At 38.1% G+C, this 23,534-nt stretch overlaps 1 protein-coding gene and 1 pseudogene across 1 annotated transcript in view; both read left to right on the forward strand.

Annotated features, from left to right (window-relative positions):
• Nucleotides 1-922: 922 nt before the first annotated feature.
• Nucleotides 923-2,284, forward strand: LOC121482356 (annotated as a pseudogene).
• A 4,816-nt stretch (nucleotides 2,285-7,100) lies between these two features.
• LOC121482503 (glucose-6-phosphate isomerase-like) overlaps nucleotides 7,101-23,534 on the forward strand; it is a 32,423-nt gene continuing 15,989 nt past the window's right edge. Inside the window, exon 1 of the mRNA XM_041740404.1 lies at nucleotides 7,101-7,206. Coding sequence (XP_041596338.1) covers nucleotides 7,101-7,206 — 106 coding nt within the window. The remainder of the gene's footprint in view (nucleotides 7,207-23,534) is intronic.

Genomic DNA, 23,534 nt, shown 5'->3' on the forward strand with positions numbered 1-23,534 from the left:
TTAGGTGAATCTTAAGTTCAACAGCAATGCTGTGTTGATACCAAATAATTCCATCAATGATTGGTTTGAAGGGTCAGGAAATAGAGGTGGGAGAATTAAGATTGAGCACTATAGTAGGCTAAATAATGGGCCACCAAAGATCCATGTCCAATTGCCAAAACTTGGGAATATATTTCTTTACATGACAACAGGGATATTGCAGGTATAGTTTAGTGGGGGAGATTATCCCGAATTATCCATGTAGGCCCAATGCAATCATGAGTCCTTTTGAGAGGGAGGCAAGAGGCTCATAGTTAGATTCAGAAAAGGAGACCACAGAAGCAAAGGTCAGAGAAGAGATAGAATTGAAGATGCTACACTACTGGCTATGGAGAAATGGCCCATGAGCCAAGGAATGTATAAGGTCCCTAGAAGATGAAAAAGAGAAAGGAATAGTTTGCCTCTTAGAGCCTCCAGAAGGAACACATCCCTACTGACACTTTGATTTTTATCCCAATAAGAGCATTTCTGAGTTCTGACCTCCAAAAATGAAGCAAAATAAACTTGTGGATTTTTTAAGCCATTAAGTTTGTGGAAATTCACCATGGTGACAATGGGAAACTAATTCAGGAAGGAACAATTGGGCACAGAATATAGGGTCTAAGAGTTAAAGGTAGAATCTGGGATGGGTCTCTGGAACTCTGTAGGTAGCAAAGTAGCTGTAGCAGTTTGTATGCTACAACTTGAACTGACCCAGTCCATCCAAGGTCACTTGAATGTGGAAAATAAGGGCATACACACAGACACACAGAGTATATGAAAACCATGGAAAAGGCCAAAATGTTGCAGGTTCTCTTACATCAACCACCTAAGAGTCACGCTATAAGAAGCAACAACCTCTCCTCTTCTCCGCCATCTTCCCAGCAGCTGCAAAGCAGCAACCATGTGTGAATTCATCTCCATCCACGTTGGCCAAGCTGGTGTCCAGATTGGCAATGCCTGGTGGGAGCTCTATTGCCTGGAACACGGCATTCAGCCCAATGGCCAGATGCCAAGTGACAGGACCATTGGGGGAGGAGATCACTCCTTTAACACCTTCTTCAGTGAGACAGGTGCTGGCAAGCATGTGCCCAGGGCAGTGTTTGTAGACCTTGAGCCCACAGTAATTGATGAAGTTTACACTGGCACCTACCGCCAGCTCTTCCACCCTGAGCAGCTCATCACAGGCAAGGAAGATGCTGCCAATAACTATGCCTGAGGACACTACACCATTGGCAAGGAGATCATTGACCTTGTCTTGGACCAAATTTGGAAACTGGGTGACCAGTGTATGGGTCTTCAGGGCTTCTTGATTTTCCACAGCTTTGGAGGAGGAACTGGTTCTGGGTTCACCTCCCTGCTGCTGATGGAACGTCTCTCTGTCGATTATGGCAAGAAGTCCAAGCTAGAGTTCTCCATCTACCCCACCCCCTAGGTGTCCACAACTGTAGTAGAGCCCTACAACTCCATCCTCACCACCCACACCACCCTGGAGCAGTCTGATTGTGCCTTTATGGTAGACAATAAGGCCAACTATGACATTTGTCATGGAAATCTCAATATTGAGTGCCCAACCTACACTAATCTAAATAGGTTGATAGGTCAAATTGTGTCCTCCATCACAATTTGCTTCCCTCAGATTTGACAGAGCCCTGAATGTTGATCTGACAGAGTTCCAGACCAATCTGATGCCCTATCCCCATATCCACTTCCCTCTGGCCACATATGCCTCTATCATCTCTGCTGAGAAAGCCTACCATGAACAGCTTTCTGTAGCAGAGATCACCAATGCATGTTTGAGCCAGCCAACCAGATGGTGAAATGCGGCCCTTGCCATGGTAAATACATGGCTTGCTGCCTGTTGTACCATGGTGATGTGGCTCCCAAAGATGTCAATGCTGCCATTGCCACCATCAAGACCAAGCATACCATCCAGTTTATGGACTTGTCCCCACTGGCTTAAAAGTGGGCATTAACTACCAGCCTCCCACTGTGGTACTCAGTGGAGACCTGGCCAAAGTACAGCAAGCTGTGTGCATGCTGAGCAACACCACAGCCATTTCTGAGGCCTGGGCTTGCCTGGACCACAAGTTTGACCTGATGTATGCCAAGCATGCCTTTGTTCACTGGTATGTGGGTGAGAGTATGGAGGAAGGAGAGTTTTCTGAGGCCCATGAGGGCATGGCTGCCCTGGAGAAGGATTATGTGGAGGTTGGTTGTGGATTCTGTTGAAAGAGAGGGTGAAGAAGAAGGAGAGGAATACTAAACTTAAAAATGTCACAAAGGTGCTGCTTTTACAGGGAAGCTTATTCTGTTTTGAGCATTGAAAAGTTGTGCTCTGATTAGTTAATTTGTATGTAGCAGTGTATACTGTCATAGACAATTACTGACCTATGCTTTAAAACACAATGCTTTGTTACAGACCCAAGCTGTCCATTTCTCTGATGGGTTTGAATAAAGTATTCGCTGTCTTAAATGAAAAAAAAAGGCCAAAATGTAATAACTGCCTTTATATGGAGAATGTATATTCTGGTAACAATTATAGGTTCCAGCACCACACACATGGAATTTTTGTTATATAGTATCTGTAGAATCCTTACGTATGACAGAAAAGTGATAAAATAAAACTTAAATAAAAAAGAAATATACCTATAATAGAGATTAATGATGGAATTTAACCATGCCACGGCATGTGATGGTGTTGAAGAGTTAGGTGTGGGCAAGAATGGCTAGAGACCTCTCTACATTAAAAAGAACTTCCGTGATAGAAGTAAGAACATGTAGAATATCCTCCCCAATGTGATGTCTGTCTTTAGTGGAGAAAAGGATTTTATTGTATGGTTGTATGGGTGAGTGCTGGTGGTGGGCACTGGATAAGGTGGTGCACAGATAGTGGTTCAAATAACCACCATTTTATTACCTCTTAGATTATCTGCTGGTTATTTCTTTGGCTCCATTTGATATTGACTGAGTCATCAGTCATCCAAGGGCTTGGCCAGTCTGGAAATCTTACAGTTTATGTACACATCTGGGTCATTGGAAGGGCGTAGTTGGAAACCTGGACTCAGTTGAGACTGCTAGGCCTTTCTCTTTTCATGTAGTCTCAGAGCCTCTCCCTCACTACTCTGACTCTCCAGTTTTATTTACAATAGAGTAGCAGAACTTCGGGCTCACAATAGTGTGAAATTGGAGGCTTCCAGGCTTTCCTAAAACTTAGACCTATAAATGGCACAGCATCACTTCTTTATTCTTTAGTCATAAAGCTAGCCCATATTCAATGTAAAAAAATGACTATACAAAGCTGGGAAAACTGCCATAATTCATAAGAGGCTATCTTTGTAAACTAGTTAGCACAAATAGGAGACTGAGAACTAAGAGAAAGAGATATATGAAAGAAAATGAGTTCATTTATGCCTTCACTGAATTTGAGGTGCATCAAAGATATTCCAGTGGAAAAATCGTTGCAGTCAATTGGATATATTGGGCTAGAGTTGGTGGGAAGGGTTTAGCTACTCAGTCTTCATCAAGGAATACCAAAGAATTGTAGCCTAGAGGAAATAAAAGAAGGATGTGGAGAGTGTCACCATAGAGGTCATTGGTGGTGACCAAAGATATATTGGTAACATGGTAGGTCAGAATTTATTTGATTGGGAAGCAGATATGGAATGACTACCAGAAATGTGAATTGAAGCAGGTAGGGTAGCCTGATATCTCAATCTTGAAAGAAATATAGAATAGTAGCGATGGTGGAATGTGAAGGGCAAGTGAGGATTCTTATACTGGATTACCTATTTTCTTATTTTCTGTCCTTACTGTTAAAATATCAGCTCATGGCCAGCATTACTCTGATACCAAAACAGATAAAGACATCAGTGGGAAAGAGAATTATATGCCAATACCCCTAATGAACATAGATGAAAAAATTATTGATAAAATACTAGCAAATTGAGTTCACTACTACATTAAAAAATCATTCACCACATTCAAGTGGGATTTATTCCTAGGTTTTAAGGGTGGCTTAATATTAAAAAATCAATCAATGTGATACATCAATAGGAGAAAGGATAAGAAACATGATCATAGCAATAGGTGCAGGAAAAGCATTTGACAAAGTACAACATACACTTATGATAAAAACTCTCAACCAAGTAGGTTTTTCCTTTTTCAAAAATGTTTAGGTTTTTAAAAAATTCCAGTTAACATACACTGTAATATTAATTTTAGGTGTACATTTTAGTGATTCAACACTTATATATGATACCCAGCACTCATGACAATAACGGCACTCCTTAACTCCTGTCACCTAAATAACCCATTCCCCTCCCACCTCCCCTCTCTATAGTTAGGAGTCTATTTCTTGGTTTTCCTCTCCGCTCCCATGATTATTTGTTTTCTTTCTTAAATTGCACCTGTAAATGAAATCATATGGTATTTGTCTTTCTCTGACTTATTTTTCTTAACATAATACTCTCTAGCTCCATCCATATCATTGTAAATGGCAAGATTTCATTCTTTTTTTTGGCTGAGTATTATTCCAGTATATCATTAAATATATATATATATATATACACACACATACACACACACACACACACACACACATGCACAAGCACATACCCCACATCTTCTTTACTAATTCATCAGTTGATGGACGCTTGGGCTGTTTCCATAATTTGGCTATTATAGAATGCTGCTATAAACATCAAGGTGAAGTTTCCTTTTGAATTAGTGTTTCTGTACTCTTTGAGTAAACACCCAGCAGTTTAATTGCTGAATGGAAAGGTAGTTCTATTTTTAATTTTTTTGAGGAAACTCCACAGATTCTCACAGTGGCTGCACAAGTTTGCATTCTCACCAAAAAGTCCTCAACAAAGTAGGTTTACTTTTTTTCTTAATTTTTTTTATTAGAGTTCAATTTGCCAACATTTAGCATAACACCCAGTGCTCATCCCGCCAAGTGACCCCTCAGTGCCCATCACCCAGTCACCCTAACCCACCCACCTACCTTTCCACTACCCCTTGTTCGTTTCCCAGAGTTAGGTGTTTCTCATGTAACAAAGTAGGTTTAAAGGGAACATACCTCAACATAATAAGGCCATATTAGATACATCTAACATCATCCTTAATGTGGAAAAATGAACTTTTCCTCCAAAGTCAGGAACAAGACAGGGATGTCCACTCTTATCACTTTTATAGTACCAAAAGTCCTAGCCACAGGAAGCAGACAACAAAAAGAAATAAAAGGAATCCAAATCAGTAAGAAAGAAGTAAAATTTAAACTGTTTGCAAATGACATGATACTGTATATAGAAAATCAGAAAGACCATAAAAACTGCTAGAACTGATAAATGAATTCAGTAAAGTCATAGTACACAAAATCAATGCACAGAAACCTGTTGCATTTCTATATACCAATAATAAAGAAGCAGAAAGAGAAATTAATAAAGTAGTCCTATTTACAATTACACCCAAAATAATAAAATATCTAGCAGTAAACCTAACCAAAGAGATGAAAGACTTGTACTCTGAAAATTATTCAAAAATACTGAAAGAAACTGAAGATGACACAAAAAAGGACAAGATTGGAAGAACCAATATTGTTAAAAGGTCTATACTGCCTGAAGCAACATACACTTTTAATCCAATCCCTATCAAAATACCAACATCATTTTTCACAGAACTAGAAAAAACAATTCTTGAAAAGCAAAGCTGGAGGTATCAAAATTCTGGGCATCAAGTTATATTTCAAAGCTGTAGAGATCAAAATAGTATGGTATTGGCACAAAAATAGACACACTGATCAATGGAACAGAATAGAAAACCCAGAAATGAACCCACACTATATAGTCAATTAATCTTCAATGAAGCACCAAGAATAACCAATGAGGAAAAGAAAATCTTGTCAATAAATGGTGTTGTGAAAACTAAACAGTAACATGCAAAAGAATGAAACTGAACCACATTCTTTCACCATACAGAGAAATTCAAAATTTATTAAATACCTAAATGTGAGACCTTGATATCATAAAAATCCTAAAAGAGAACACAGGCAGTAATCTGACTGACATTGGCCATAGAAACATTTTTCTAGACATGTCTCCTAAAGTAAGCAAAAATAAACTATTTGGGGCCACATCAAAATGAAAAGCTTCTGCACAGCAAAGGAAACAACCAACAAAAATAAAAGGTAGCCTATGGAATGGGAGAAAATATTTGCAAGTGACATATCTGATAAAGGGCTGGTATCCAAAATATGTAAAGAACTTAACAAAACTCAACACCCAAAAACAAATCACCTATTTAAAAATGGGAAGAAGATATGAGCAGACACTTCTGCAAAGAAGACATACAGATGACCAACAGATGTATGAAAAGATGCTCATCATCACTTATCACTAGGGAAATAAAACTGCAATGAGATAACACCTCACATGAATCAGTATGGCTAAAATAAGAAACACAGGAAACAACAGGTGTTGGTGAGGATGTACAGAAAAAGAAATCCTCATGCACTGTCAGCAATAAAAAAACAATGAAATCTTGCCATTTGCAATGACATGGATGTAGCTAGTGAGTGTAATGCTAAGCAAAATAAGTCAGACAAAGAAAGACAAATACCATATGATTTTACTCATGTGGCATTTGAGAAACAGAATAAACAAGCAAAGGGGAAAAATGAGAGAGATTCAAACCAAGAAACAGACTCTTAAATATAGAGAACAAACTGAGGGGAGGTGGGGGTGGGTGAATAAAATATGTTATGGAGATTAAGGAGTGCACTTATCATGATGAGCACCAGATGATGTATGGAATTACTGAATCACTATATTGTACACCTCAAACAAATATAACACTATATGTTAACTACCTGGAATTAAAATAAAAGCTTTTTAAAAAATCAGCTTCATGAGTGGAGGAGTTACGTTTTTCTTATTATTTTCTAAGATATCCAGTGGTGACTGACACATAGTAGGTGCTTAATAGATATGTGCTGACCTTGCCTGCGCCCGCCCCGAGCCCGCGTCCTCCACTCGCCCCGCAGCCAGGGACACGCGCCGCACACCGACGCCGATGGAGCGGACATGGGCAGAGCGATGGTGGCCAGGCTCGGACTGGGGCTGCTGCTCCTGGTGCTGCTCCTACCCACGCAGATTTATTCAAATCAAACAACTGCTGTAACACTTTCAAGTAACTCCTCCCAGAGTACCTCGACTGCCCCAAATCCAGCAAATACTACCACCACACCAACTGGCGGTGCTCTGCTGTCAACAGCCAGTCTCTTCGTGATCTCGTTCTCCCTTCTACATCTCTACTGTTAAAAGACTCAGGCCAAGAAACGTCTATACTTCCCCATCTTCTAAACCCAATCCAAATGGCGTCTAGACATCCAGTGTGACAAGGAAAAAAAACAGGTCTTCATTGAATCTGCTAATTCCACACCTTATTTTATTGACACAAAATGTTGAGGATCCCAAATTTGATTGGTTAGAAGAACATGTGAAGGGTTTGACTAGATGATGAATGTCTATTAAATCTACTGGAGTTTCATGTACAAGATGAAGAGACAACATCCAAGACTAGATAAGAGATAATTTCTTTAAATGTGGCTTAAGAAGTATGGACATGTAAAATTCTACCTTGAAAATGAGAATAGATTTTATCTTACCTAGATGTAAAAGATGGGATGTGAACAGATTCAGTTTTCATTCGGTTCATTAAATCTTTAAGGCCATAAAACGGTTAATACAAAAAGCTTCCATGATTCTATTTATATGTACATTAGAAGGAACTTCCAGGTGTTACTGTAAATCCTCAATGCATTGTTTCAGCAGTACTAATTTAATGCCTATGTACTCTAGATAAAAGTTTTACATTGTTAAGCTATCACTGTTTCTTGGGAACTGAACTCTTTCCTCTGCGGCTTTGGGTTTGACATTGCATTTGATTTTTTTAAATTTTTATTTATTTGTGATAGTCACACACACACACACACACACAGAGAGAGAGAGAGAGAGAGGCAGAGACATAGGCAGAGGGAGAAGCAGGCTCCATGCACCGGGAACCCGACGTGGGATTCGATCCCAGGTCTCCAGGATCGCGCCCTGGGCCAAAGGCAGGCGATAAACCACTGCGCCACCCAGGGATCCCGCATTTGATTTTTTATATAGTAATTGACATGTGCCAGGGCAATGATGGATTGGAATCTACCCCCAATTGTGAAGCATAACGAATAAATTTTGCTTAAATACTTATCACTTATTCCTATTGAAAAAAAATAGATATGTGCTGAATCAATTAATACCCCCAAAGCAAAGGGGTTCATTAATTATCAAAAACTGTGGAATGTTCTACTATAAAGGGAGTAAACAAAATGAGGTAGTTCTATTTATATTTGAGAGTGATTAAGGCCAAAACTGTACTTTTGAGAAAACAAAAAATCAAACTGCAGAATCATGAGTGTAATTTATTTTTTTTAATTGGAGTTCAATTTCCCAACATTTAGCATAACACCCAGTGCTCACACGCCAAGTGCCGCCCTCAGTGCCCATCATCCAGTCACCCCAACCCCCACCCATCTCCCTTCCCACTACCCCTTGTTCATTACCCAGAGTTAGGTGTCTCAAAAGTTTTCTCACCCTCACTGATATTTTCACTCATTTTCTCTCCTTTCCCTTTATTCCCTTTCACTAATTTTTATATTCTCCAAATGAATGAGACCATATTATGTGTGTCCTTTGCTGACTGACTTATTTCACTCAGAATAATACCCTGCAGGTCCACCCACTTCGAAGCAAATGGTGGGTATTTGTGATTTCTAATGGCTGAGTAATATTCCATTGTATACATAAACCACAAATTCTTTATCCATTCATCTTTCAATGGACACCGAGGCTCCTTCCACAGTTTGGCTATTGTGGACATTGCTGCTATAAACATCGGAGTGCAGGTGTCCCAGCGTTTCACTGCATCTGTATCTTTGGGGTAAATCCCCAGCACTACAATTGCTGGGTCATAGGGCAGATCACTCTTTGAGGAACCTCCACACAGTTTTCCAGAGTGGCTGCACCAGTTCACATTCCCACCAACAGCGCAAGAGGGTTCCCCTTTCTCCACATCCTCTCCAACATTTGTTGTTTCCTGTGTTGTTAATGTTCACCATTCTCCCTGGTGTGAGGTGGTATCTCATTGTGGTTTTGATTTGGATTTTGCTGATAGCCAGTGATGCGGAGCATTTTCTCATGTGCTAGTGGGCCATGTTGATGTCTTCCTCTGTGAAATTTCTGTTCATGTCTTTTGCCCTTTCATAATTGGATTGTTTTTTTTCCTTGCTGTTGACTTTAATAAGTTCTTTATAGATCTTGGATACAAGCCCTTTATCTGATAGGTCATTTGCAAATATCTTCTCCCATTTGGTCGGTTGTCTTTTAGTTTAGTTGACTGTATCCTTTGCTGTGCAGAGCTTTTTATCTTGATGAAGTCCCAATAATTCATTTTTGCTTTTATTTCTATTGCGTTCATGAATGTATCTTGCAAGAAGTTTCTGTGGCCAAGTTCCAAAAGGGGGTTTCCTGTTTTCTCCTCTAGGATTTTGATGGAATCTTGTCTCACATTAAGATCTTTCATACATTTTGAGTTTCTCTCTGTATATGGTGTAAGAGACTGGTCTAGTCTCATTCTTCTGCATGTGGATGCCCCATTTTCCCAGCACCATTTATTGAAAAGACTGTCTTTTTTCCAGTGGATAGTCTTTCCTGCTTTGTCGAATATTAGTTGACTATAAAGTTGAGGGTCCAATTCTGGATTCTCTATTCTGTTCCATTGATCTATGTGTCTGTTTTTGTGCCAGAACCACACTATCTTGATGACCACAGCTTTGTAGTACAACCTGAAATCTGGCATTGTGATGCCCCCAGCTATGGATTTCTTTTTCAATATTCCCCTGGCTACTCAGGGTCTTTTCAATTCCACACAGATTTTAAGATGATTTGTTCCAACTCTCTGAAGAAAGTCCATAGGATTTTGATAGGGACTGAATTAAAGGTGTAAATTGTCCTGAGTAACATTGACATTTTTTTCAGTTATTAATTCTTCCAGTCCCTGAGCATGGAATATTTTTGCATCTCTTTGTGTCTTCCTCAATTGCTTTCAGAAGTGGTCTATAGTTTTTAGGGTGTAGATCGTTTACGTTTTGGTTATGTTTATTCCTAGGTATCTTATGCTTTTGGGTGCCAGTGTCAATGGGATTGACTCCTGAATTTCTTTTTCTTCAGTCTCATTGTTAGTGTATAGAAATTCCACTGACTTCTGGGCATTGTTTTTGTATCCTGCCACACTGCTGAATTGCTGTAGGAGTTCTAGCAATCTTGGGGTGGAGTCTTTTGGGTTTTCTATGCACAGTATCATGTCATCTGTGAAGACAGGGAGTTTGACTTCTTCTTTGCCAATTTGAATGCCTTTTATTTATTTTTGTTGCCTGATTGCTGAGGCTAGAACTTCTAGTACTATGTTGAATAGCAGTGGTGAGAGTGGACATCCCTGTCTTGTTCCTGATCCTAGGGGAAAGGCTCCCAGTGTTTCCTCATTGAGAATGATATTTGCTGTGGGCTTTTCGTAGATGGCTTTTAAGATGCTGAGGAATGTAAAAAAAAAAAAAAAAAAGATGCTGAGGAATGTTCCCTCTATCCCTACACTCTGAAGAGTTTTGATCAGGAGTGGATGCTGTATTTTGTCAAATGCTTTCTCTGCATCTATTGAGAGGATCATATGGTTCTTGTTTTTTCTCTTGCTGATATGATCAATCACATTGATTGCTTTATGAGTGTTGAACCAGCCTTGCATCCAGGGACAAATCCCACTTGGTCATGGTGAATAATCTTCTTAATGTATTGTTGGATCCTATTGGCTAGTATCTTGTTGAGAATTTTTGCATCCATGTTCATCAGGGATATTGGTCTATACCTTTTCGGTGGGGTCTTTGTCTGGTTTTGAATTAAGGTGATGCTGGCCTCATAGAATGAGTTTGGAACAATTCTGTCCCTTTATATCCTTTGGAACAGCTTTAGTAGAATAAGTATTGTTTCTTCTTTAAACGTTTGATAGAATTCCCCTGAGAAGCCATCTGGCCCTGGACTTTTGTGTCTTGGGAGGTTTTTGACGACTGCTTCAATTTCCTCCCTCGTTATCAGCCTGTTCAGGTTTTCTATTTCTTCCTGTTCCTGTTTTGGTAGTTTGTGGTTCTCCAGAAATCTGTCCATTTCTTCTAGATTGCCTAATTTGTTGGCGTATAGCTGCTCATAAGTGTTTAAAATTGTTTGTATTTCCTTGGTGTTGGGTGTGATCTCTCCTTTTTCATTTGTGATTTTATTAATTTGAGTCTTTTCTGTTTTCTTTTTAATAAGGCTGGTAATGGTTTATCTATCTCATTAATTCTTTCAAAGAACCAACTTCTAGTTCTGTTGATCTGTTCTACAGTTCCTCTGGTCTCTATTTCATTAAGTTCTGCTTGAATCTTTATTAACTCTCTTCTTATGCTGGGTGTAGGTTTATTTGCTGTTCTTTCTCCAGAAAATGAATTATTGGGACTTCATCAAGATAAAAGGCTTCTGCACAGCAAAAGAAACAGTCAACAAAAATAAAAGACTACCACTGCTATTCAACATAATACTAGAAATCCTAGCCTCAGCAATCAGACAACAAAAAGAAATAAAAGGCATTCAAATTGGCAAAGAAGAAGTCAAACTCTCCCTCTTTGCAGATGACATGATACTCTACATAGAAAACCCAAAGAGCTTCTGCACATCAAAAGAAACAGTCAACAAAACTAAAAGACAATCTACAGAATGGGAGAAGATATTTGCAAGTGACATATCACATAAAGGGCTAGTTTCCAAGATCTATAAAAAGCGTATTAAACTCAACAGCAAAGAAACAAACATTCCAATCATGAAATGGGCAAAAGACATGAACAGAAATCTCACAGAGGAAGACATAGACATGGCCCACAAGCACAGGAGAAAATGCTCCACATCCCTTGCCATCAGGGACATACAAATCAAAACCACAATGAGATACCACCTCACACCAGTGAGAATGGGGAAAATTAACAAGGCAGGAAACCACAAATGTTGGAGAGGATGTGGAGAAAGGGGAACCCTCTTGCACTGGTGGTGGGAATGTGAACTGGTGCAGCCACTCTGGAAAACTGTGTGGAGGTTCCTCAAAGAGTTAAAAATAGATCTGTCCTACAACCCAGCAATTGCACTGCTGGGGATTTACCTCAAAGATACAGATGCAATGAAACACCGCAACACCGGCACTCCAATGTTCCTAGCAGCAATGTCCACAATAGCCAAACTGTGGAAGGAGCCTCGGTGTCCATTGAAAGATGAATGGATAAAGAAGATGTGGTTTATGTATACAATGGAATATTCCTCAGCCATTAGAAATGGCAAATACCCACCATTTGCTTCGACGTGAATGGAACTGGAGGGTATTATGCTGAGTGAAATAAGTCAATCAGAGAAGGACAAATATTATATGGTCTCATTCATTTGGGGAATATAAAAAATAGTGAAATGGAATAAAGGGGAAAGGAGAAAAAATAGGTGGGAAATATTAGAAAGTGAGATAGAACATGAGAGACTCCTAACTCTGGTGGAAGAGGAGGTGGGCGGGGGGTGGGGGTGACTTGGTGACAGGCACTGAGGTGGGCACTTGATGTGATGAGCACTGGGTGTTATTCTATATGTTGACAAATTGAACACCAATAAAAAATAAATTTATAAAAAAATAAATAAATAAAACTTTTGAATCTGAAAACAAAATAAATAAATACAAATGGCCCAAACGTATCAATTAAAAGGCAAAGATCATCAGAAAAAATAAAAAATAAAAATAAAAGTATGACCCAAATATATGCTGTTTACAAAATACCTATTTCATATATAATAATATAGGCATGATAGGAGCAATATGATAGAACGATATAACCCATGCAAAAAAATTATCAGAAGATAATGGCAATTATATTAAAACCAAAGTAGACTTCCAACAAATAACCAACAATAATGAGGTACATTACTATCAGTCTAATGATAAAATGATCAATTCACTAAGAGAATATAACAATCTTAAATATATATTCACTGAAAAACAGAGAATTACAATATATGAAGAAAAAAATGGCAGAATTGAGAAGAGAAATAGATAAATATACAAATACAGTTGGAGATTTCAAACTTATCCATCATAACATAATTAACAAAGAGAAAATCAACAATAAGAAGAAACAATATGATTACGCAACTAGATTTCATTAGCAATTTTAAACACTACACCCAATAATAATAGAATACACATTCTTTCAAAGTGCATATGGAACATGAAATAAGACAGAACATATTCAGAGTCATAAAATAAGTCTTAATCTATTAAAAATAATTGAAATAACATGCAGAATATTCTTTGACCATAAAAGAACTAAACTAGAAATGAAAGAAGGATAATAGTAAAAATCTCATATAATGGGAAATTAAACAATATATTTACATTTAATTCATTAGTGAAAAAAGAAATCTCAAGGGAAATTAGTAAAATTTTAAAAATGAATGAAAGATACAAAAGAAACTTTGTGAGGCACAGTTTAAGCAGTACTTACAGGGGAGATTCATAGTAGTACATGACTACAGCAAAAAAAAGTGTCAAATCAATATTCCACATTTCTAGTTGAGAATTGAAAGAATGAAGAGTAAAACAAATCCAAATTAAGCAGAACAATAAATGGAAGTGCAAAAAATAAAGAAAATGATAATAGAAAAGAAATAGGATCAATGTAACAAAAAAGTCTTGTAAATATGAATAGAATTGATAAATCTCTAGCAAAAATGACAAAGAGAAAATAAACAATGTATATAATATTAGGAAATGAAAGAGAGGATCTCATTTTAGAACCTTCAGACATTAAAAGGATAATAAGGGAATGCTATGAACAATCATAAATATATAATTTAATCGATGTAGATAAAATGGACAAGTTTAATGAAAAACACAAACTCCTAAAACTCACTAAGATAAAATGAATATTCCTATATATCTAAGACATTAAATTCATAGTTCACAACTACTCAAAAAAATTAACTTACAGGCCCAGATCACTTCACTGGTGAATACTACCAAATACTTAAGAAAGAAATAACATCAGTTTGACACGGTATCCTAAAGAAAACAGAACCAGAGGAAAACTTCCTCACTCATTTTAAATTTTTTTTTAAATTTTTTTATTTATTTATGATAGTCACAGAGAGAGAGAGAGAGAGGCAGAGACACAGGCGGAGGGAGAAGCAGGCTCCATGCACCGGGAGCCTGATGTGGGATTCGATCCCGGGTCTCCAGGATCGCGCCCTGGGCCAAAGGCAGGCGCCAAACTGCTGCGCCACCCAGGGATCCCTCCTCACTCATTTTATAAGGACAAATTGACATTGATACCAAATCAAAGATAACTGAAAAAAAAGGAAGATCATATCTCTAATAAATACCGAGATAAAAACACTCAATACGCTTTTTTATCTAAATCCAGCAATAACATAAAAATAATAATATAAGAAATACAAATTAAAACTACAATTACATATAATCTCACAAGGGGGAGGTGGGGCAAGATGGTGGAAGAGTAGGGTCCTCAAGCCACCTGTCCCAACCAACTTACTTAGATAACTTTCAAATCATCCTGAAAACCTACAAATACAGCCTGAGAACAGCTGGAATGGTACAGAGAGATTTGCCACTTGTATCAAGTACAACTTGTTTTTAGCCACTCTGCACTGAGCAAAATTACTAGAAAGAAGAACCCACCACAAAAGAAAAAATCAAAAGCAGTACTCTCTCCCACAGAGTTATAAAATTTGGATTACAATTCAATGTCAGAAAGCCAATTCAGAAACACAATTATAAAGCTACTGGTGGCTCTAAAAAAAAAAGCAGAAAGGATTCAAGAGACTTCATGACTGCAGAATTCAGATCAAATCAGGCTGAAATTAAAAATCAATTAAATGAGACGCAATCCAAACTGGAGGTCCTAACGATGAGGGTTAATGAGGTAGAACAGTGAGTGACATAGAAAACAAGCGATGGCAAGGAAAGAAGCTGAGGAAAAAAGAGAAAAACAATTAAAAAACCACGAGGAAAGGTTAAGGGAAATAAATAACAGCCTCAGAAGGAAAGATCGACGTCTAACTGGGGTTCCAGAGGGCACCAAAGGGGACAGAGGACCAGAAAGTATATTTGAATAAATCATAGCTGAGAACTTCCCTAACTTGGGAAGGGAAACAGGCATTCAGATCCAGGAGATAGAGATCTCCCCTAAAATCAATACAAACCATTCAACACCTCCACATTTCATAGTGAAACGTTCAAATTCCAAAGATAAAGAGAAAATCCTTAAAGCAGCAAGAGACAAGAGATACCTAACCTTTATGGGGAGAAGAGTTAGGTTAACAGCAGACCTCTCCACAGAGACCTGGCAGGCCAGAAATGTCTGGCAGGATATACTCAGGGTCCTAAATGAGAAGAACCTGCAGCCAAGAATACTTTATCCAGCAAGGCTCTCATTCAGAATAGAAGAAGAGATAAAGAGCTTCCAAGATAGGCAGAAACTGAAAGAATATGTGACCATGAAACCAGCTCTGCACGAAATATTAAGGGGGACGCTGTAAAAGAAAGAGCAAGTCCAAGAAATAAACCACAAAAACACGGACTGAATAGGTATCATGATGACACTAAATTCATATCTTTCAATAGTAACTCTGAATGTGAATGGGCTTAATGATCCCATGAAAAGGCACAGGGTTTCAGACTGGATAAAAAAAAAAGCAAGACCCATCTATTTGCTGTCTACAAGAGACTCATTTTAGACATAAGGACACCTACAGCCTGAAAATAAAAGATTGGAGAACCATTTACTGTTCAAATGGTCCTCAAAAGAAAGCAGGGGTAGCCATCCTCATATCAGATAAATTAAAGTTTATCCCAAAGACTGTAGAAAGAGATGACAGGGAAACTGTATCATACTTAAAGGATCTATCCAACAAGAGGATTTAACAATCATCAATATGTGGAACCCAGGAAATTTAACAAAATCCCCTACCTCTGAACAAGCAGAGCAGGACTGACTCTATTTTGTGCTGCACCCGCCTTGTGCTGACCTACTTATTACTTAGGGCACTGCCCCGCCCTAATCAAAGACCAGGGCACACCCTAACTGGAAATCGGGCCTAGTGGACCAGCATGACTGTGCAACTTTCTGCGTATCCCATTGGCCACTGGCCCCTATAAAGTTGCTAAGCCTCTTAGTCTCAGGGTCCAAGTCCCTGCTCCGCTGCGTTGGGTATACTAGGACCCAGGCTCAAGCTTGTAAATAAACCCTCGTGTGTTTGCATCGGTGTTGGCTCCTCGGTGGTGTTGGCTCTTCGATGGTTTCTCAGATTCAAGATCTTGCGCACAACACAATATTTATGCCCAGAATCTGGGAACTGCCAAGTATATCAATCAATTAATAACCAGAGTTAAGACATACTTAGATAATAATACACTTATACTTGGAGACTTGAACACAGCGCTTTCTATGATCGACAGACCTTCTAAGCACAACATCTCCAAAGAAACAAGAGCATTAAATGATACACTGGACCAGATGTATTTCACTGATACTTACAGAATTTTACATCCAAACGCAACTGAATACACATTCTTCTCAAGTGCACATGGAACTTTATCCAGAATAGACCACATACTGGGTCATAAATCAGGTCTTCACCAATACCAAAAGATTGGGATCGTCACCTGCATATATTCAGACCATAATGCTTTGAAACTAGAACTAAATCACAAGAAGAAGTTTGGAAGGATTTCAAACCCTTGGAGTTTAAGGATCATCCTGCTAAAAGATGAAAGGGTCAACCAGGAAATTAGAGAAGAATTAAAAATATTCATGGAAACTAATGAGAATGAAAATACAACCATTCAAAATCTTTGGGATACAGCAAAAGCAGTCCTGAGGGGGAAATACATCGCAATACAAGCATCCACCAAAAAACTGGAAAGAACTCAAATACAAAAGCTAACCTTGCACCTAAAGGAGCTGGAGAAGGAACAACAAATAAAATCTTCACCCAGCAGAAGAATACAGTTAATTAAGATTCGAGCAGAACTCAAAGAAATAGAGGCCAGAAGAACTATGGAACAGATCAACAAACCCAGGAGTTGGTTCTTTGAAAGAATTAATAACATGGATAAACCATTAGGCAGCATTACTAAACCAAAAGAGAAAAGACTCAAAATAATAAAATCAAGAATGAGAAAGGAAAGACTACCACCAATACCAAGGAAATACAAATGATTTTAAACACTTATTATGAGCAGCTATACGCCAATAAATTAGGCAATCTAGAAGAAATGGATGCATTTCTGGAAAACCAGAAACTACCAAAACTGGAACAGGAAGAAATAGAAAACCTGAACAGGCCGATAACCAGGGAGGACATTGAAGCAGTCATCAAAAACCTCACAAGACACAAAAGTCCAGGGCCAGATGGCTTCCCAGGGGAATTCTATCAAATGTTTAAAGAAGAAATCATACCGATTCTACTAAAGCTGTTCAGAAAGACAGAAAGAGATGGAGTACTTCCAATCTCATTCTATGAGGCCAGCATCACCTTAATTCAAAACTAGACAAAGACCCCAACAAAAAGGAGAATTATAGACCAATAGTCCTGATGAATATGGATGCAAAAATTCTCAATAAGATACTAGCCAATAGGATCCAATACTACATTAAGAAGATTATTCACCATGACCAAGTGGGATTTGTCCCTGGATGCAAGGCTGGTTCAACACTCATAAAGCAATCAATGTGATTGATCATATCAGCAAGAGAAAAAACAAGAACCATATGATCCTCTCAATAGATGCAGAGAAAGCATTTGACAAAATACAGCATCCACTCCTGATCAAAACTCTTCAGAGTGTAGGGATAGAGGGAACATTTCTCGACATCTTAAAGGCCATCTACGAAAAGCCCACAGCAAATATCATTCTCAGTAGGGAAACACTGAGAACCTTTCCCCTAAGATCAGGAACAAGACAGGGATGTCCATTCTCACCACTGCTATTCAACATAGTACTATAGATGCAGTGAAACGCCGGGACACCTGCACCCCTATGTTTATAGCAGCAATGTCCACAATAGCCAAACTGTGGATGGAGCCTTGGTGTCCATTGAAAGATGAATGGGTAAAGATGTGGTCTATGTATACAATGGAATATTACTCAGCCATTTGAAATGACAAATACCCACGATTTGCTTCGAAGTGGATGGACCTGGAGGGTATTATGCTGAGTGAAATAAGTCAGTCAGAGAAGGACAAACATTATATGGTCTCATTCATTTGGGGAATATAAAAAATAGTGAAAGGGAATAAAGGGGAAAGGAGAGAAAATGAGTGGGACATTTCAGAGAGGGAGACAGAACATGAGAGACTCCTCACTCTGGGAAATGAACAAGGGGCAGTGGAAAGGGAGGTGGGTAGGGGAATGGGATGACTGGGTGATGGGCACTGAGGGGGGCACTTGATGGGATGAGCACTGGGTGTTAATGCTATATGTTGGCAAATTGAAGTCCAATAAACAATAAAATAAAATTCAAAAGATGTTTAAAAAAAAGAAACGTACAAATGGCTAAGAGACACATGAAAAAATGCTCCACATCACTTGGCATCAGGGAAATACAAAGCAAAACCGCAAGGAGATACCACCTCACATCAGTAAGAATGGCTAAAATTAACAACCCAGGAAACAACAGATGTTGGTGAGGATGCCGAGAAAGGGGATCTCTCATGCACTAATGGTGGGAAATCAAACTGGTGCAGCCACTCTGAAAAACAGTATGGAGGTTCCTCTGAAAGTTAAAAATAGAGCTATCCTATGACCCAGCAGTTGCTCTACTAGATATTTATCCAAAGGCTAAAAAATATCTATTTAAAGGGGCAAATCCACCCCAATGTTTATAGCATCAATGTCCACAATAGCCAAAATATGGAAAGAGCCCAGATGTCATCGACAGTTGAATGGATAAAGAGAAGTGGTGTGTGTGTTTGTGTCTGTGTGTCTGTGTGTCTTTTATATATATATAATTTTTATATATAAAAAGTTTATTTACATATCTATAAATTCAGTCATCAAAAAGAATTAATTCCTGCCATTTGCGATGACATGGATGGAAATACAGGGTATTATGCTAAACAAAATAAGTCAGTCAGAGAATGACAAGTACCATGATTTCACTCATATGTGGAATTTAAGAATCAAAACAGATGAACATGGGGGAAGGGAAGGAAAAATAAAATGGGATGAAAATAGAGAGGGAGGCAAAACATAAGAGACACTGAACTCTAGGAAACAATTGAGGGTTGCTGGAGGGGAGGTGGTTGGGGGGAAGGGATAATTAGGTGATGGGCGTAACGGTGGGCACTTTATGTAATGAGCACTGACTGTTATATGCAACTCTTGAATCACTAAATTCTATCCCTGAAACTAATAATACAATATATGTTAACTAAATTGAATTTAAATTAAAATTTTTTAATAAATCTATTTTTAAAAGAAAGAAAACAAATGAGCATAAGGGAGAGAGAGAGAGAGAGAGAGAGAGAGAGAGAGAGAGAAACCAAGAATAGACTCTTAACTATAGAGAACAGAGAACAAACTGATGGTGACCAGGGGGGAGTGGATGGGGAGATTGGTTAAATAGGTGAGAGGATTAAGGAGTGCACTTGTGATGAGCACCAAGTGTTGTATGGAAGTGTTGAATTACTATATTGTACACCTGAAACTAATATTACACAGTATGTTAACTAACTAGAATTTAAATAAAAACTAAAAAATGGATCCTAGACCTAACTGTAAAATGCAAAACTATGAAACTCTTAGAAGATAATATAGGAGAAGATCTAGATGCCCTGGTGTATAATGATAACTTTTTAGATACAACACCAAAGGCATTATCTACAAAATAAATAATTGGTCTCAATTAAAATAAAAATGAAAAAGTTCTGCTCTTCAGGGATCCCTGGGTAGCGCAGCGGTTTGGCGCCTGCCTTTGGCCCAGGGCGCGATCCTGGAGACCCGGGATCGAATCCCACGTCAGGCTCCCGGTGCATGGAACCTGCTTCTCCCTCTGCCTGTGTCTCTGCCTCTCTCTCTCTGTGACTATCATAAATAAATAAAAATTTAAAAAAAAGAAAAAAAAAAACTCCTAAACAGGTTATTTACTACTGCAAGTATAGAACACACACACACACACACACACACACACACACACACACACACATTTAAAAAAAAAAAAGAAAAAGTTCTGCTCTTCAAAAGAAATGTCAAAAGAATGAGAAGATAAGGCACAGACTGGGAGAAAATATTTTTTAAAAAAACACACCTGATAAAGAACTATTATCCAGATGTAGTGAAACACCAGGACACCTGCACCCCATTGCTGTCTATAGCAGCAATGTCCACAATAGCCACACTGTGGAAAGAGCCTCGATGTTCTGTCCTTCGACAGATGAATGGATAAAGAAGATGTGTTGTGTATATATATATATATATATATATATATATATTACTCAACCATTAAAAACAATGAATACCCACCATTTGCTTTGATGTGGATGGAACTGGAGGGTATTATGCTGAGTGAAGTAAGTCAATAGGAGAAGGACAATCATCATATGGTTTCACTCATATGGGGAATATAATAGTGAAAGGGATTATAAGGGAAAGGAGGGAAAATGAGTGGGAAAAATTAGAGAGGGAGACAAACCATGAGAGACTACTAACTCTGGGAAAGGAACAAAGGCTTGTGGAAGGGGAGGTGGGCGGGGGTTAGGGTAACTAGTTGACAGGCACTGAAGAGGGCACTTGATGGGATGAGCACTGGGTGTTATACTATATGTTGGCAAATCAAACTTCAATAAAAAATAATACATACATGCATACATACTTTAATAAAAGAACCATTATCCCAAACACATAAAGAATTCTTAAAACTCAACAATAAGACATCCATTGTACAATGGATGTTAACCTATAGTTAACAATACAGTATTGTATGCTTTAAAATATAAGAGGATACATCTCATGTTAAATGTTCCTAACACCCCCACACACATACACACGAACCTACAAAAGAGCACAAGGATAGTTTTAGATATGATGGATATATTTAGTACCTTGACTGTGGCAATGATACTATAGTTATATACCTGTACCTAAACTCAGCCAAATGTATAAATTAAGTATGCAAATTTTTTGTATGTTAATTATGCCTCCATAAAGCTAAAAAACAACACCCAACTTAAAAAGAGTAAAGGTCTGGATAGATACCTCATTAAAGAAGATATACAGGTGGTAAATAAGCATAAGAAGATATTCAACAACAATAAGATATCATTAAACACCTATTAGAATGGTCAAATCCAAAACACTGGCAATAACAAATGCTGGCAAGAATGTGGAACAACAGAAATTTACATTCATTACTGGTGGTAATAAAAAATGGTACAGTTGGAAGATAGTTTGACAGTTACTTACAAAAATTAACACATAATCTAGTAATCATATTCCTTGGTATTTGCCCAAATAAATTGAAAATTTATACCCACACACAAATTTGCACACAAAATGTTTGTAGCAGCTCAATTCACAATTGTAAAACTACTGGAAGCAAACAAGATGTCCTTCAGCAGGTGAATAGATAAATAAATTGTGGTATATTCAGACAATGAAACATTATTCATCCTGTGTGGCTCAGTGGTTTAAGTGCCTGCCTTCTGCCCAGGGTGTGATCCTGGGGCCCCGGGATCGAGTCCCATGTCAGGCTCCCTGTGTGGAGCCTGCTTCTCCCTCTGCCTGTTCTCTGCCTCTCTCTGTCTGTTCCTCTCTATCTCTCTGTGTGTCTATCATTAATAAATAAATAAAATCTTTAAAAAATAAAAGGAAATAAACTATCAACTTATGGAAAGACATGAAATAACTTTAAATGCATATTAATTCATGAAATAAGCCAAACTGAAATGGCTACATACTGTATGGTTCCAGCTAAATGACATTCTGGGAAAGTTAGAATTATGGATACAGTACAAGGATCAGTGGTTGCCAGGGGAAGGAAGGAGGGATAAATAGGCAGAGCACAGAGCATTTGTAGGGCAATGAAACTATTCTGTATGATACTACAATTAAGGATACATGCCATTACGCATTTGTCAAAACCAATAAAGTGCACATCAAGTGTGAACCCTAATGTAAACTATGGACTTTGGGTAATGATGCTGTGTCAATGTAGGTTCATTGATAGTAAAAAAAAAAAAAGTAAATATTATGCGTATGTTACAATTTTGTAAATGACTGGAAAATTTTTTTCAATACATTAGATTCTTATGCAGGTAATAGGCTAAATTTGCATAAAAACACTGCTAGAAGAGTTGATTTTTTCTAAGCAGCAATCTTCTTAAGAGTGAGTACACGTATTTATTTCTGAAATCAGAATGTATGAAAGAGAGTGAGCATTTAATATATGCCTTTGAATATGTGAGTAATTCATAACTAGTTCATTCAACAAGTCTTTATTGAATACACGCTATACTCCAGCCAGCGTGGTAAAAACAATGTTAGCTTTTATATATGCAATCATATATATAATTAGAAATAAGATGAATCTAAAAAATAAGAGTCTCCTGCCTGTGGTAAGAAATTAAGAATATAACAAATATATATTAGAAAGAGGGAAAAAACCCAAAGTGCCACTGCTCAGAGGTGACTACTGTTAATATTTTATAGTGTAGCCTTCCATACTTCTATGTATAACACACATTCACTCATATCTTCATAAAAATTTCTAGAAATACCATATACTCTTTAAATTGTTATTTATGCTTGACATTAGCTACTACATATCATTTCATTTCAAATAATGTGCCTACATCATCATCAAAACATTTCATTGTATGGTTTCACTCATATGGGGAATATAAAAATAGTGAAAGGGATTATAAGGCAAAGGAGAGAAAATGAGTGGGAAAAATCAGAGAGGGTGACAAAACATGAGAGACTCCTAACTCTGGGAAATAAACAAGGGGTAGTGGAAGGGGAAGTGGGCGGGGGGTGGGGGTGACCGGGTGACAGGCACTGAGGGGGGCACTTGGAGGGATGAGCACTGGGTGTTATACAATATGTTGGGAAATCAAACTCCAATAAAAATATACAAAAAATAAATTTTTTAAAAAACATTTCATTGAGGGATGCCTGGGTGGCTCAGCGGTTGGGCAGCTGTCTTTGGCTCAGGTTGTGATCCTGGGATCAAGGATCGAGTCCTGAATTGGGCTCCTGTGAAGAGCCTGCTTCTCCCTCTGCTTATATCTCTGCCTCTCTCTCTCTCTTTCTCTCTCTCTCTCTCATGAATAAATAAATCTTTT

The sequence above is a fragment of the Vulpes lagopus genome, chromosome X, assembly GCF_018345385.1.
Source record: "Vulpes lagopus strain Blue_001 chromosome X, ASM1834538v1, whole genome shotgun sequence".
NCBI classification, from domain to species: Eukaryota; Metazoa; Chordata; class Mammalia; order Carnivora; family Canidae; genus Vulpes; species Vulpes lagopus.